Source organism: Trichechus manatus, unplaced genomic scaffold (assembly GCF_000243295.1).
Source record: "Trichechus manatus latirostris isolate Lorelei unplaced genomic scaffold, TriManLat1.0 scaffold00096, whole genome shotgun sequence".
Classification (NCBI taxonomy): Eukaryota; Metazoa; Chordata; class Mammalia; order Sirenia; family Trichechidae; genus Trichechus; species Trichechus manatus.
Window position 1 is genome coordinate 6,932,974 of NW_004444032.1, and position 17,939 is coordinate 6,950,912.

Consider the following 17,939-nt stretch of genomic DNA (forward strand, 5'->3'; position numbering starts at 1 on the left):
TTTTTTTTTTTTTTTTTTTTTGTGAGTTAGAATTTTGTTGTACATCAAAAATAGATTTTAATATGCTCTAATATGTTTTAACTAAGCCACAGTCCCAAGTACAAATTGTAGATTATTGGTTTATGTTATATACACCTTAAAGAGAATGATAAAATGGAAGAAAGGTACTCATACAGTACTTGAACCAGTAGAAAATTAAGGATGGGTAAGATTTTCCTTTTTTGTGAAAGGTATTGCTCTGTGAGGAAGGTGCTTCCTATGTCATTTTTCATCTGGTTGTTTGAAGCCAGAATTTAAATTGAGAAATGTGAGAAACTATGTTTTTAAAAAGTTACTTTTCAATACTTTTATGCTAGTCAATATACATTTAAAATTGTAGAAGTTGGCGGCTATCAGATGAATTTTTGTTTTCTGTGGGTTTTTCCCCCCTATTTCCTTGTGTTACGTCTCCATCTGTCTATTTTCTATCTATCCGTCGCCCTTCCCCGTGTGTACATTAAGCCTTTCAGGGTAAGCTCAGGATATGCAGAGCTATTGCTTAGCCTCCAGGTAGCACTCAAGGGCTGTTAAGATTCTAGATCTTTGCTGTATATTTTACTGTTTGACTTGAAAATTTCTGATTTTATATTTGTTTACCCTTCTTAGACTTTTATTTCTATTTAATTTTCTCATTCTTTTAAATTATAATGGTTCTAAGGAGTACTACAAACAAAATCAAATAGTCTATTATGTGTCAAGTATGACAAACTATCCCCAAAGAGCAAGTTAGTCAGTGCTCAATTACCAAAACTAAATGTTGAGAGCAGCTGCAGGAATGATTTAAAAGCATAAGGAACTCACTGATTCCCGAATAATAGTCTCTTAGCATGTAGCAAATTTGGAAAATATTAGGTTAAAAAGTTTCTTTATAGAGGGGTTTCTTAGATCATTCGGTATATGAAAAATACATCGTAAGTCTCCAAGATAGGAAAATAATAAGTGTATCCCAAACTGATTTAACTATGAAGCTTTTCTTAAAGAGACATTTACATTTTAGAATGGTCCTAGCAATTCAAATATTTAAACCTGCGAGCTAACTTCTTGCTTTGACACCACTCTTTTGTTATGTGGGTGCTTAATAAAGAGAATCTCAAATGACAGAGATTGATCAATGAAGGCAGATCAGTTTATGTAATATGGACATTTCTGTTTTTATCACAATCTGACTTTTTAATTGAGTCTTCTAGTTTATGTTAACCTTAAGTTGTAATGCAGTGCTTATGATTTTCCTAATGTAGGAAGTTTGTGTTTACAATTTTTATAAAGTTAATCTATCATCTATTTAATTTAAAGATAGTGTCCTTACCAGTTCAAATAAAATTAATTCAGTATCTTAATATTTATTCATCTTTATAGTATCTCTGCTTAAAAATAATTTTTTTGAAAATTTTTTGTTGTGTTAACTAGAAATTTTCTGCAAATTGAAAAATAATTATTTCTGTGATACATGTATGTCATAGAAATTTATATAGGTATCATGTCATAACAATGTATCTTTAAAACATACGTTGCCTGATATTTTACTGGAATAAGACCAAGTGTAATAAGACACATAAAATGTTTAAGAGTAAGTGTAATAAGACACATAAAATGTTTAAGAGTACATTATGATGGCTGTTTCCTGTTATGATTTGTGTTTTATTACAGTCCAGGTAAAGCAGCAATGATACACAGGTCTTTGCCCTGTCCAGCCCTCCCCTCATCCTCCACAGCATTCTCTTCCCCTCATTAGTTCAGGGTTAGGCCACTTGGACGCACTAGGTGGCAGTGTATCCTAATAATTGCGGCTTGTATATGAAATCAGCTATTTAAAAGGACATCCCAGAGTATCTAATTTCTTTGATTACATTGGTTCCCAGGACCACCCTGAAGGAGTAATTACTTTAATGGATTGGTGAGTTGTCAAATAATACTGTATTCTGTGACTAAAACTAAGTAATTACTTAAGATTAGAAAAAAACATTACCCCAATATCTTTCTTATATATTATTTTAATGTAAACAACACATCTTATACATTTTTAAGTTATCATTATCATTATAATTATTGGTTAGAATTTATTTAATCCTTATTGAGGCCTGTTAAAGCCCTTTTCATGTGTTACCACAACATGAGGGCCTTATGAATTATTGTTATTTTTATCCTCATATTACAGGTGAGAAAATTGGGGGCTCATAGAGGCTAAGTAACTTCCTCAAGATAACACAGCTAAAAAGTATCAGAATTTAATCTGGGCCTGTGACTCAGGAGATTTTATAATCCTAAATGCTGTGAAGTCAATGCTGATAAAAACCGAGGATTCTTTCTTTCAGGTGCTGTATTAGCTTTCATGTTGGGATTGTTTCATATGCCCCTGGATGAATGTGAGGAACTTTATCGAAAATTAGGATCAGATGTGTTTTCACAAAATGTCATTGTTGGGACAGTCAAAATGAGTTGGAGCCATGCGTTTTATGACAGTCAAACATGGGAAAAGATTCTTAAGTAAGTTATGACTATTCTTCAAACGAATTTTCTCATTATACAGATAATACATGCGTACTTTGAAAAGTATAAAGAATATTAAATTATTAATCCCATTAATTGAGAATACCAGGGCTCTTCTAATTGCGAATAACCACTGTTATTATTTTGGTGAATTGTATTCTGATCATTGTTTTTTTTTGGGGGGTCGCATATGTTCACGTGTGTGAGATTTGCATGTAAAAGTTCCAGCTGCCGTTTTGAAAATATGAGACCAAATTTAATATAGTTGTTGTTGTCAGGTGCCGTTGAGTTGAATCCAACTCATAGCGACCCTATGTACAACAGAACGAAACACTGCCTGGTCCTGCGCCATCCTCACGGTCATTATTATGCTTGAGCCAATTGTTGGCAGCCACTGTGTCTATCCATCTCGTTGAGGGTCTTCCTCTTTTTCGCTGACCCTCTTAACCTTACCAAGCATGATGTCCTTCTCCATTGACTGGTCCCTCCTGGTAACATGTCCAAAGTATGTGAGATGAAGTCTCACCATCCTTGCCTCTAAGGAACATTTTGGCTGTACCTCTTCCAAGATAGATTTGTTCATTGTTTTGGCAGTCCATGGTATCTTCAGTATTCTTCGCCAACACCATAATTCGGAGGCGTCAGTTCTCCTTCTGTCTTCCTTATCATTGTGCAGCTTTCGCATGCATATGAGGCAATGGAAAACACCATGGCTTGGGTCAGGCCCACCTTAGTCTTTAAAGTGACATCTTTGATTTTTAACACTTTAAAGAGGTCTTTTGCAGCAGATTTGCCCAATGCAGTGTGTCCTTTGATTTTCTGACTGCTGCTTCCATGGGTGTTGATTGTGGATCCAAGTAAAATGAAATCCCTGACAACTTCAATCTTTTCTCTATTTATTGTGATGTTGCTTATTGGTCCAGTTGTGACAATTTTTGTTTTATGTTGAGGTGTAATCCAGACCTATTTTTATTCTGTTGTTTTTACTAATATATTAGCCTTTTTTTTCAAGCTATTAACAGATGTCTTCTAAAATATCTAATAATTTTTAAACATTTATTTCCAAAATACTGCATAGCCATTATACTCATTTTTCATAATATAAGCATAAAGTAGAAACTTAACATCACTCACAATTCTATTAGAGCTGTATACCTTTCAGTATATTTCTTTTTAGTTTTTTTTCTAGACTTATATACATGTTATATAGGTGAAATTATAACTGCAGTTTTGTATCATTTTATCCTTCAATGTTATATATTTTCCAACTTCATTAAAATTTCTTGGCATATTTCTAAAGATTGTGCTATATTCCGCTGTGTGATAGTACCAGATTTTCTTAACTGTTTCCACTTAGGACATTTATGTTGTCCCTAAGTTTTTGTGATTATGAACAATGCTGAAATAGGAAATCTTACATTTAAATTTCTACCAACATTTCAGAATATATCAGTGGGTCAGTTTATAAGAAGCATGATTATTAGGTCAAATGTTGATGTCTTTTTAAAATAATCATTATATGGGAAATAGAGAATACATAATGAAAACAACAAAAATCACTTTTATTTCCACTAAGCACAAAATAACTATTCACATGATGATGTATTTCTTTGTAGAATTTGCTACAGGTATATAAGTGTTTGTGTTTGTATTTGTGTGTATTCATCCCCTTCACAAAATTGTCATGATAATGTACATGTAGTTTTGTATCTTGCATTTTCATTTAGCATTTTATTATGACTGGTTTCTGTATAACTAAGTATTTTGTTGAAACACGGTTTTAATTATTGTATAGTATTCTATTTTGTAGATGTACTATTTTGTATATAACAGATTCCTTATTGGAAAAGTGAGCTACTTCAGATGTTTTTGCAGTTCAAAATAAAGTGTAGATGGACCTCTTAATTCTCTATTTAAATCTCTGACTATATCTTTAAGGTAAATTTGAAGAAGTAAAATTTTTGGGTCAGAGGTTGTAAATATTTTAAGAATCTTGATATACATAGCTGAATTGTACTTCAAAACAGTTGCCCTAACTTACCCACCAGCATCAATTTATTCTTCCATTCCATGAAATATTCATAGAATCAAACATTTTAATTTTTAGAACTATGTTTTTGAGAGATTTTTAAACTGGTGTTTCATTTTGAACACTTCTTGAGCATTTTCAAATGTTTTTTGATTATTTTTATTTCTCTCTTTGTGAATATCAAGGGCATAATCGTTGCATATTTTTCTACTGTGGTGTTCCGCACTGTGCTGTAAATATATTAACCATTTAATATATTTTGAACATATGCGTTTTAATTATGTGGGTTTTTTTTAGTATAGACAAGTTTAAAATCTTCATTTAGTCAGATCTTTTCCTTTAATGATTTTTAACTTTGGTTTCATGTTTAAAAAGTCTTTTCCACCCTGAAATCAGGTAATTATTTATCTATTCTAGTTCTGAGATTTTTATTAAGTTTATATTTAATTCTTAAGTCATCTGTAATTTATTTTGATATATATTGTTAGAGTGTAAAGCTTTTTTTTTTCAAATATTTAATTCAAATGTCACAGTATTGTTTACAAAGTACTTTTTCCTTTTTTTCACTGATTTGAAACACCATATTTATCATATTTTAAATTCTTAACTACATTAGGGTCTTTTTCCAAGTTTTTGTTTTTGTTTATTGATTTATTTTTGTACAAATTCTGTAAGTTTAATTATTAAACCTTTGCATAATATGTTTTTATAATGATGTAGCAGGTCTTATTTTTCAGAATTCTGATAGCTGTCTTCATTTAATCTCCAATTTGAATCTTAAGCTGCTTTTGTTATGTAGAAAAATCCTACTGATATTTTGATCAAAATTACATAAAATGTATCAGTTATTTTGTGGGATATTGACATCTTTACAATTGTGTAATATTCTCATTCATTAACACTGTATGTTGTTTATTTTCTGAACTTCTTTTGTGCTTATTAGAAAAAATTATATCAATTTTCATGATATAATAAAATCATAATACTATTTATTATGGTTGCTTAATGAAGGTTTGAAAATTTACTCTAAAACAGGCTTCTGCTCTGAAATTTTTTTTCTTTTGTTACTCGTTAGATTACCGTCATGTATTTGCATATTGCTGTTTCAGTTTTGCTCTTGGAGATTATATTTTTAATCACAGCAGTGTTAAACTTACAAATGTGATTAGTTGTTTTCACTTTCCCTACTTTTCACTCAGCCTTTGCTGCTAAACAAACCACTCCAAAACTTAGTAGCTTAAAACGACGATGATTTGGTATTATGATTCTGTGGATTGATCGAGTGTTTTTTCTGTAATTCCTACCTGATCTCACTGAAGAGGCTGTTCTCAGGTGGCAGCTCAGCTGGGACGGCTGGGACAGCTGGGTCTCTATGTACATAATCACTTTTGGGCTTTGCCCCAGTGCATTAGCGCTTGTTAAGCCTCAGTTTATGGCACGTTTGCTGCTGTCCTGTTGGCCAAAGCTACTCACATGACCAAACCCTGGTTCTCTGCGGCAGGGGACTTTATACAAGGACATGGGTACCAGGAAGCATTATTCATTGGGACCATTATTATAATCTACCATACCTACACTTCGGCCTTTTTTGTCATAGGATTTTTTTTTCCCTTCATTGATAATTGACAGTGCTTTTGTGTGTGTGTGTGTGTGTGTGTGTGTGTGTGTTTGTGTTTCCCCTGTGATAATGACCTTGTGTAATTTTACCAAAAAAAACCCCAAACCTGTTGCCATCAAGTCGATTCCAACTCATAGCAGCCCTGTAGGACAGGGTAGAACTGCCCCATAGGGTTTCCAAGGAGTGGCTAGTGGGTTTGAAGCACTGACCTTTTGGTTAGCAGCCAAGCGCTTAACCACTGTGCCACCAGGGCTCTGTGTTATTTTAGGGATGTTATTTTTAATTATAGCATCAGTAGAATTCAGGGATGTTGAGGATGTTTTTTCATACTTTGACATCTTCCTGAAATAAGTAATTACTGTTCCTAACTTTCTCTTTGAATTTATTTCATAAACTAATTCACTAAAGCATTTTAGCTCTTTTGATAAAATCCAGGTTTAAACACAAAATGAATGAACTTTGCTTAAAATGTGAAAGCAACATGCTCCCAGGATCTCTGTCCCAATTTTACAGTAAGAGTCCTATGAAAAGGTAACGTGAAAGACCTTCAGAAGATTGAAATTGCATTGATCTTCATGCAGAACAAATTTATAGACCAGGTTTGGGAAAGACAGGGATTTTGTCCATTTCGGAAGACATTTTGACTTGATTAACCAATTTGTAAATACTACCTTTATGTGAAATTCACTAACCTTCTAGTTGAGAAACCTAAGCATTGTTTGAAAAATGTGATTAGAAAAATGTTTTTTCCTCATTGAGGCAGTTTGGTAAAAACAATGGCCTTTATGTTCAATCCAGGGAAAAAATACATAATTTTTAAGTCTGGAAAAGTCTGTGTTGAAACACGATTTCCTTGTAATGGAACTGTGAAAATTACTGCCCAAGGACAATTTCTGTAATGTTGCAGTAATCCAAATTCCAACTCAGATGATTTAAAAAGCAGTTATTTGGTGACATTGGCTCTGTGTTATTTGTTAAACAGTTTAAATGTCCTGACCTGCTTGTTAGGTTATTTTGTAACTAGTCCTCCCATACTTACGCAGTCTCAACTCTATCAGCAGGACCCTGAAAACAACAGATTTATTCTTCCTCTTTGCCTTTAACCCTGTATGTGTCCTGGTTTTGCATGTGTTGCCTTGCTGTCCTTCAGTGTTCTTTTCAAGCTACAACTTCATGCATCTTTCCCAGTTACTGCAGCCTGCATAGCCTACTCCACCTCAGCGCTATAGATACTTGAGTTTGAATCAGAGATTAATAAATAGCTAAGAATTGTTTCATGTGCATTAACTGGATTATATGTCTCGTAGAGGAAATTCTTACACTTCTTTTTCATCCCTCATAGCACCTTGACAAAGCCTTGGGCAAACAGTAATTGCATAGTATATGTTCCCTGATTATTAGGATGTAAAATCATTTTGATTTAATTATTTCTTCTTCTTTAATAAAGGGATAGAATGGGATCCTCACTAATGATTGAAACAGCAAGAAATCCCACATGTCCTAAGGTAAGTTTAGAGTCTTTTAAATATAATGCCTAGTTAGTACTGAAGGTCAGGTGAAAGCACTTATTCTGAAGGCCTTTTTATTAAGGGAAGAAATTCTTAGGAACCTCTTCTAATAGATTATATAAATTTTTTATATAGAGGTCATCCTATGAAGACATAGGATGTGATCATTATACCCTTTTTTATATCCTATAAAAGTATAGCAACAGCTTAGGAGCATTAAAGACTGGGACTGAAGATAAGGAAGAATTCTTTTATCATAAGAGTTAATAAAATCTAATGATTTAAGGAAAATTGTGACATGACCTTCTCTAGATTTTTAAAAGAGAAACTGTATGTGCCTCTTTGATACATATTATATTAATGTACAAATTGAATCACACTTATAAAAATTTTAATAATTCTGTGAATTGCTTGGAAAAGTCATGGGTTAGTAGAAGAATCCTGAGCTAGAATTGTGAATGTCGAACTTCTGTTCCTATGCCTTCCTCTTAACAGTGTAACTTCAGTTGCATTTTCTTTAGTGCAACAAAGAGTTTGAGCCCAAAGGAGATCTGAGACTCCTCAGAAGGGTGGAAAGATGAAGTAGCAAACAGATGTGTCTTCAGGCTCTCCACCTTGCTCCAACCAGAGCAACTTAATTTTTAAGATTTTTTTAAAATATAGAATTTGGTATCTGTTAAAAAAAAATATGTACATACGCACAAACACACACATATATATGTAAGTGGAACAGCCCCTTGTGTATTTCTGAATCCAGCCTTATCTATATACCAATTAATGTAAATTGTGGGTGTGTGTATATACATATATATGTATGTATGTATATATATGTATATTTTAAACCACTAGAGCAGATAGATACTCACCAAGAGCACTTTTAGATCTAGTTTTCTGGGGATGTTGCTGTCAGTTATTAACCATAAAAATCTTTAAGAAATTCTAACTACATAAATCTTTGATAGGTGGTATAATATTGATACCCATTTTTATTTTAAAACTATTGTTCCAAGCCAACACACATACATTTACATTTTGGTTCCCTATTGTTTGGCTTAGTGTTGCATACTTAAATTTCAGGAGATACTGTGTAACATAGAATTATGTAACAGAACTTATATTTAAATTTAATGTTCATACACAACATGCAGATTTCAAACAAGTAATTATGGCTCAGTTGTATGTATATTTATTTTAAAATAATATGATCACCTGTAACTTTTTTTGAAATACTTTTGGAATACTGAGATGGAAGTAAAGTAAAAAACTCACAATGTTCATTCATTCAGTAAGTATTTATTGAGTGCCTACTCTGTGTTAAGCATTATTTTAGGCAGTAGGGCTTCCGCGATGAATAGGCAAACAAGATCTCTGCTCTTAAGGAGCTACATTTTGGTGGGAGGGAGTCAGGCAACGAGCAGAAAAAGAAGCAATAATGAAAATTATTCCTTCAAATTTTTTTTTAGTTGATGTTTGCAGACATTTTTCAGTTGACTACCTTCCAACTTGATGTTCAAGGCCAATTTGACTTTTTTTTTTTTTAACATTACTTATTTTTTTCGTGCTTACAAGTGTATGGGATTTTTTCTTTGTCTTCAAAGTTAAAAAAAAAAATGTCACTAGGATATGTCTTGGTGTAGTTCCTCTTATTAATTTTGTTTGAAACCTAATGATCTGAGTGATGCTTAGTTCCATTTCCTTTAATAGTATTTGTTGTTTATAGGTCGTTATATCTTTACTCTCAGTACTTTTGTGTCTGTTTTCTTTATAATTTTCCATGTATATCTCATTTTCCTCTTTATTTTGGAAGAATTTAAGATTAAGATTTTCATCTGTACCAGTGATCCATTTTTCTTTGTAACAGGTTTTCTGTTTACCATTTCCAGGGCAGATATTGTTTTGGCTTCTGCTTTTCTGGTTTCCTCTCAGTCTTTTAATTCTGTTTTCTTCTCATCTTGGCCTGTTCTTCCCCTTTAAAGGCCTCTTGTTTCATAGTCTTGTCATCATGTATTATTTTACTAAGCTCATGAAGCAGGAGTTTTCTGAGAATATTTGCTTGGTGTAGAAAAAGTTACCACGACATTCTTCTCCTCCTCAAGCACCCTGGCAGGGTGTAGGGGAAGCTGATATAAATTATTAGGCTTCTGGTCTAGATGGGAGCACAGACCCTGCCTGTGTTGCATATCTATACAAATCCACCCTTGCTGGGAGCCCATAAAATATTTTTCATGGGGTTGAAGCCTCTTCTCAGTGGCCCTTTTCTCAGATGCTGCAGAATTTTTTCATAGGCTGTACACTTTTTAAAATTCTTCCTTGAATAAGAAGAGTTATCTAGGCCTAGCATCCAAAATCAGTTTGTGGATGGTTCTTAGCCTTCCTCATCATACAGAAGAATCCCCATTTTTAGAACTGAACTGGAAAATTTAAACAGTCTTTAGCCTACTTTCAAATGTTTATTGGGCAATTATGTAGGGCCACTCAGCTGAACCAAACCAAAAAAAAAAACCAAACCCATTGCCGTGGAGCCGATTCCAACTCATAGCGACCCTATAGAACAGAGTAGAACTGCCCCATAGGGGTTCCAAGGAGCAACTGGTGGATTCAAACTTCAGACCTTTTGGTTAGCAGCCGTAGCTCTTAACCACTGCAGTAGAATTTATTCCTGTCCTCCTGACTGGTCCTTTGATTAAGGAATAGGATTTATGTCCCTAGGAATCCCATACAGCTTGTGTTTATTCTCTTATGACAAGGTGTAACCATGAAAACCCAAACAAAGACAGCTTCCCCTGATGCTCTTACATGCCTGCATGTTCATTTTTTCATTCATTCAGTTCTCTGAAAGCATATGCTTAAACAGACATGAAAGAAGGCTACCCTAAGAAAGTGAGATTTGAGATCTCAAAAGCTAATGAGTTCCTAGCAAAGGGAACACTGTGTCCAGGAGGAATCGTGGGTAATTCTAGGAGCCGAAGGAAGCCCACCAAGACTAGAACCTAAGGATCCAAGGGCAGCATGTGAGATGAGACTGAAGAGGTAGGCAGATCAGACCATGCAGGGCCTTATAGGCCATGATGAGATGCAAGTAGCTCTTTTGGAGAGAATGCTAGGAGGCATAATACACCTGTTGCTTGTTCCTCTGTATCTCCAGGACTTCTTGTTTGTTTGTTTTTAATAAATTGAGGGAGTGGCCAGCTATGAATAACAGTAGAGTGGGTGTTGGGAACTTTAGCCACCTCAAAAAGTAATTTACTCATGGTAAGTGTAACAGCCCCGTGTATATTTCTTAATCCAGCCTTATCTATACACCAATTAATAGAAAGACCCTCTGGATTTTAGTGTATGGCCTCTGGATTTTAGTGTATGGCCACCTCTTAGCCATAATGGCCTGGAGACACACTCGGATCACTCACAGGAATTTGATGTATGACCTTTGGTTTATAAAACAGCAAAGCGAAGAGGCCCCTGGCTAGACTTGGCCTAGAACACTACCAGCTTTGACCACATCAAATACTCTTATAGTACATTTCTCAGTATTGTCTTAGTCTTTGTATCTATTTTCTCATATAGAAACACCCATTGAAAAAGGTCTGGTTTCCTTTGCTCGACATTATATTCACGTTATACTTCTATACGGTTGGGTAGAGTTGTAGTTTGTTCATTCTCACTGTTAAATAGTATTTAATTTTTATAGATCCCAAATATTACTGCTTATAATGAATGAGTACTGTTCCTTTTCTAATTCACTAGGTTGCTGCCGTAAGTACCGTAGTAAACAAAGGGGTAACGCCGAAAGCATTTGTGTTCAGAAACTATGGTCATTTTCCTGGAATCAACTCTCACTATTTGGGAGGCTGTCAGTATAAACTGTGGCAGGCCATTAGAGCTTCATCTGCTGCTCCAGGCTACTTTGCAGAGTATGCGCTGGGAAACGATCTTCATCATGTAAGTTGTCTGTATGGCTTTTTATCTTTTTAAATTTTACATGATTGAAGAGTCAACACTTATTAAATGTCACTGAACTTCAAAGGGATCAATCAGGGTGACCTGAGACTGACTTCTTCATGTCTTCAAATGGCAAAAGATGTGCAGTACAAGATATTTTTGTTTGTTTTTCTTAATAAGCCTTCTGGACTGAGAGTATATTTTAGGAAAATATTTTTGTTTTTCTTGTATTTTATATTTTGTGATTCATAGCCAATTAGGATAACTTTATTGGTAGAAAAATGTAGTATGTGTGATTGGCTTTCCAAATGTGACAAAAATTTTAAAATGAAACATAGTTCCTGACAACACAGAACCCAACCTGTTTAATACTTTTGGTGGGCATATTTTGAAGAAAAAGGTATAATAAGATAATAATAATAACAATAAACACTTGTTAAATTAGCTATGTACCAGATGCTTACTTAGTCCTTTACATATAATCACTATTTATTGAGTTGGAGCCTTGGTAGCCCAGTGCTTAAGAGCTATGGCTGCTAACCAAAAGGTTGGCAATTTGAATCCATCAGTCACTCCTTGGAAACTCTATGGGGCAGTTCTACTCTGTCCTATAGGGTTGCTATGAGTTGGAATCAACTCAACGGCAACAGGTTTGATTTTTTGTTTTTCTTTTATTTATTGAGGTAGATAGAGTTATTTCCATTTTAAAAATGAGAAATTGGAGTCTTAGGAAAGGTTAAGTAACTAGACTAGGGTTATAGCTATTAAACGATAGGTTGCTACCTATAACTACACTGCTTTGTAATTTATGGATAAATGACCTATAAAATTGAATATTATTTCTGATAAGTCTTTTTTTTTCCCTAGTGTGCAAACTCATTTGCTTATCTTTTTTTTCTCAGTCATATTTTTCCCACTATTTATAGAAATTTTATCTGGTAACTTATACTAGATGATAAAAATAAAGTTAGCAAGGCTTTTGAGCTGATACTTCCAAAATGTATATTTTTATATAAGTTTTTATGTGCTATCCCACTTAAAACCAAACTCATTTGATGGAGTCAGTAACCTTAACAATCCTCTCTAGTTACTGACGTATGTGTGCTCTCTTTATTTTTTGATATCCAGATACATGTTGAAAAAATAATAATAATGTTGACATGGGTTTTCAGATATCATTCAAAAGCTCATCTTCTATATAAACTATATATCAACTCTATAAACTTTAAAACTTTGTAATGAACAAATAAAACATTTTAATCAATTTTTCTCTTACATTTTTATATAGCTCCTTAGATATATATTTAAATGTTAGGATGAGCTATCCCATTTTCTTTTTATCTTTCTAAAAGTAATGCCATAGTCTTTGCAGTTAAGAGATTAAAATAGGATTCCGTTCGTCTTCAGAGACAACTCAAACCATTTCTTTACTCTTAGTCATTGTTGAATTATGTAACACGGCACTTCCCCTTCTCACCTTTCTCTTCTTTCTTTCACCCCATCAAGGCAGAGTGCTGACTCGAGATCCTTTTTCTGACATTGAGTTCAGGACTTACTGGTCAAAAGAAAACTTTTATTTTAATAAGTATCTTGCTGTTGTTAACAACTACTTTCCCCTACAATCGAGAATTTTTCACCATGACATGAATGGAGACATAACTTAGACTACATATGGATTCAAAATATAATAGCTAAGATTTGTAACTTATAACGTTAATACAGTTGTCATGCTACTAAATTGCACTTTGGCCAAATGTTAGTGAAAGTCAAAAATGATGAGTAACTATATTTCAGGACTGTATGTTCCCAAACTTCAGAAGAAGTTAATTCATTTGCTCTTCAGATATTTCTTTTTTTAAGGGAAGGCAGTTCTAAAGTTTAATTCAGTCCTGTAGAACATATACAGCAAACCAGAGTAATTCAATGGTTCTTTTTCTGTTCTGCATAAATTAGTGGTATTCCTTATTATGCTTAGCCATTATTACATTGATCACCATAATCTTTCAACTACTTTGACCCGCAGCTTAAAATAACTTCTTATGTAAATTTTATGTAAAATATATAACCACATACACAGAGAATATACTTTTATGTAAATCAATGACTTGATTGATTTAATGGTTGACATTTTAAAAAATCATTTTAAAATGATTCACATTTAATTTAATAAGAATATTCAGATGGAATCTTCAGTCTAAGCAAACCCTATTTTTCCTTATCGTGTATTCTCTCCTTCCACAACTTGGGGAAGAAATGGATTTTTCCCCTCAAAAGGCAAACAAATATTGGTAAGAATATTCTAAGGTGATCTTGATTGCTTAAAGAAAACATTCAAAGCAGTGTTCCCACATCTTTCCAAGCTGTTAAAAGTTGCTACAAAGCTTAAAACTAAAACTAAAATATGATACTTACTTATTACAACCCTTTCATCCTAAGTTTTTGAATAATTATATTCAATTATCCCCAGTCTCATTTTTAAAATATTACCTGTCATGTCTGACATATGTTTTAATGTAAGTCACTTCATAATCCTTTTTGCAATCAGGTAGAGTATAAATTATAGACTAATATTCTATTGAGCAGTTATTGAAAGTAGTGCTCTAATTAAGAGATATGAGTAGGTGGATGGGGAGATTTTACTTGCCTTTGACTCTAAAGAGAAGAATATTACTATAGTATTTATTAGGTGTATTACATGTCCTAGAAAATTATAAAATAGAAAAAATTCTTTTTGAGTAGCTTTCAGTTTTTTTGGCCTTACATAGAGTACATGGTCATTAAGTTTTTTGTTTGTTTTTTTTTTAACAGTAGACATATTTTTTTATGACAATGGTTAACAACCCCACGACATGCCAACACTGTCCCTTCTCAACCTTGGGTTCCCTGTTACCAGCTTACCTGTCCCCTCCTGCCTTCTAGTCCTAGTCCGTGGACTGTTGTGCCCCATTAGTCTCATTTTGTTTTATGGGGCTGTCTAATCTTTGGCTGAATGGTGAACCTCGGGAGTGACTTCATTACTGAGCTAAAAGGGTGTCCGGGGGCCATACTCTTGGTCAGGCCAGTCTCTGTCAGGCCAGTAAGTCTGATCTTCTTTTGTGAGTTAGAATTTTGTTCTACATCCTTCTCCAGCTCTGTCTGGGACACTCTGTTGTGATCCCGGTCAGAGCAGTCAGTGGTGGTAGCTGGGCACCATCTAGCTGTATTGGACTCAGTCTGGTGGAGACCTTGATAGTTGTGGTATGTTAGTCCTTCGGACTAATCTTTTCCTTGTATCTTGTTTTCTTCATACTCCCTTGCTCCCAAAGGGGTGAAACCATTGGAGTATCTTAGATGGCTGCTCACAGGATTTTAAGACCCCAAACACTACTCGCTAAGGTAGAATGTAGAACATTGTCTTTATAAACTGTATTATGCCAGTTGAGCTAGATGTTCCCCAAGACCATGGTCCCCACAGCCCTCCGCCCAGCAATTCAGTCCCTCAGGGAGTTTGGATGTGTCTGTGGAGCTTCCATAACCTTTCCTTGTACAAGTTGTGGTGGCTTCCCCAGAAATGTGTACTGTCTTACCCTTCACCAAAGTTACCACTTATCTATTGTCTATTAAGTATTTCCACCCCTACCACTCCCATCCCTCGTAACCAACAAAGATTTTTTTGTGTGTATAAACTTCTACATGAGTTTTTACAGTACAGGTCTCATACAGTATTTGACCTTTTGTGATTGACTTATTTCACTCAGCATAATGTCCTTCAGTTTCATCCATTTTATGAGATGGTTCACAGAGTCATCATTTTTCTTTATCATTGCATAATACTCCATTGTGTGTATGTACCATAGTTTGTTTATCCATTCATCTGTTGATGGGCACCTAGGTTGTTTCCATCTTTTTGCTATTCTGAACAAAGCTGCAGTGAACATGGGTGTGCATATGTCTATTCGTGTGATGGCTCTTATTTCTCTAGGATATATTCCTAGGAGTGGGATTGCTAATCATATGGTATTTCTATTTCTAGTTTTCTAAGGACGCGCCATCTCATTTTCCAAAATGGTTGTATCATTTTGCATTCCCACCAGCAGTGCGTAAGAGTTCCGATCTCTCCGCAGCCTCTCTGACATTTGTTATTTCCAGTTTTTTTGATTCGTGCCAGTAATGCCAGAGTGAGATGGTATCTCATTGTGGTTTTAATTTGCATTTTTCTAATGGCTAGTGATAGTGAGCATTTCCTCATGTGTCTGTTGGCCACTTGAATATTTTCTTTGGTAAAGTGTCCATTTCCTTTGCCCATTTTTTAATTGGATTATTTGTCTTTTTGTTGTTGAGGTGTTGGATTTTCTTGTAGATTGTAGAGATTAAACCTTTGTCTGACTTGTAATGTCCAAAAATTTTTTCCCAGTCTGTAGGTTCTCTTTTTACCTTTTTGGTGAAGTCTTTTGATGAGCATAAGTGTTTGATTTTTAGAAGATCCCAGTTATCTAGCTTATCTTCTGGAGTTTGTATGTTGTTGGTTATGGTTCGTATCCTGTTAGTGCCGTGTATTAGGGCCTCTAGCATTGATCCTATATTTTCTTCTATGAACTTTATAGTTTTAAGCTTTATAGTCAGGTCTTTGATCCATGTTGAATTAGTTTTTGTATATGGTGTGAAGTATGAGTCCTGTTTCATTTTTTTGCAGATGGACATCCAGTTTTGCCAGCACCGTTTGTTAAAAAGACTGTCTTTTCCCCATTTGATGGACTTTGGGCCCTTGTCGAAGATCAGGTGATCACAGGTGAATGGATTTACATCTGGGTTCTCAGTTCTGTTCCATTGGTCAATGTATCTGTCGTTGTACCGGTAGCAGGCTGTTTTGACTACCATAGTTGTATAGTAGGTTCTGAGGTCAGGTAGTGTGAGTCCTCCTACTTTATTATTCTTCTTCAGTAGTGCTTTACTTATTCGGGGCTTCTTCCCTTTCCACATAAAGTTAATGATTAGTTTTTCTGTCTCTTTAAAGAATGTTGTTGGTATTTGGATTGGGATTGCATTGTATTTGTAAATTGCTTTGGGTAGAATTGTCATTTTCACAATGTTGAGTCTGCCTATCCATGAACATGGTATGTTTTTCCATTTATGTAGATCCCTTTGGGTTTCTTGCAGTAGAGTTTTGTAGTTTTCTTTGTATAGGTCTTTTACATCCCTGGTTAGATTTATTCCTAAGTATTTTATTTTTTAGAGGCTATTATAAGTTGTATTGTTTTCCTGATTTCCTTTTCATCGTTCTCTTTGTTGGTGAATAGGAATCCAACTGATGTATGTATGTTTATCTTGTATTCTGCTACTCTGCTGAATCTATTAGTTCCAGTAGTTTTCTCGTGGAGTTTTTTGGGTTTTCTATGAATAGTATCATATCATCCGCAAACAGGGACAGTTTAACTTCTTCATTACCAATTTGGATGCCCCTTATTTCTTTTTCTTGCCTTATTTCTCTAGCTAGAATTTCCAGGACAGTGTTAAATAGGAGTGGTGATAAAGGGCATCCTTGTCTTGTTCCTGTTTTCAAGGGGAATGTTTTTAGCTCCATTAAGAATGATGCTGGCTGTTGGTTTTGCATAGATGCCCTTTATTATGTTGAGAAATTTCCCTTCTATACCTATTTTATTGAGAGTTTTTATTAGGAATGTGTGTTAGATTTTGTCGAATGCCTTTTTGCATCAGTTGAGATGATCATGTGACTCTTTTCTTTCTTTTTATTTATGTGGTGGATTACACTGATTGATTTCCTAATGTTGAACCATCCTTGCATACCTGGTATGAATCCTGCCTGGTCGTGGTGTATTATTTTTTTGATATAATGCTGAATTCTACTGGCTACAATTTTGTTGAGAATTTTGGCATCTATATTCATGAGAGATACTGCTCAGTAATTTTCTTTTTTTGTGTGTCTTTGCCGGGTTTTCGTATCAGGGTTATGTTGGCTTCATAGAATGAATTCAGAAGTGTTGCTTCCTTATCTATGTTCTGAAATAGTTTGAGTAGTACTGGTATAAGCTCTTCTCTGAATGTTTGGTAGAATTCTCCAGGGAAGCCATCTGGGCCAGGACTTTTTTTGTTGGGAGGTTTTTTTATTGCCTTTTCAATCTCTTCTCTTGTTATGGGTCTGTTCAGATTTTTAACATCACTTTGTGATGGTTTGGATAGGTAGTGTGTTTCTAGAAATTTACCCATTTGCTCTAGGTTTTTAGATTTGTTGGAGTTTAGTTTTTCGTAATATTCTGTTATGATCCTTTTTATTTCATTTGGGTCTGTTGTAATGTCCCCCATTTCATTTCTTATTTGGGTT

General features: G+C 34.4%; 1 protein-coding gene across 5 annotated transcripts in view; it reads left to right on the forward strand.

Annotated features, from left to right (window-relative positions):
* PNPLA8 (patatin like phospholipase domain containing 8) overlaps positions 1-17,939 on the forward strand; it is a 74,767-nt gene that overhangs the window by 26,683 nt on the left and 30,145 nt on the right. For 4 of the 5 annotated variants that reach the window (XM_012557356.2, XM_023737040.1, XM_023737039.1 and 1 more), the window contains 3 exons: positions 2,352-2,523; positions 7,621-7,678; positions 11,426-11,620. In XM_012557356.2, coding sequence (XP_012412810.1) covers positions 2,352-2,523; positions 7,621-7,678; positions 11,426-11,620 — 425 coding nt within the window. The remainder of the gene's footprint in view (positions 1-2,351; positions 2,524-7,620; positions 7,679-11,425; positions 11,621-17,939) is intronic. The other variant, XM_023737041.1, reaches the window with a different exon arrangement.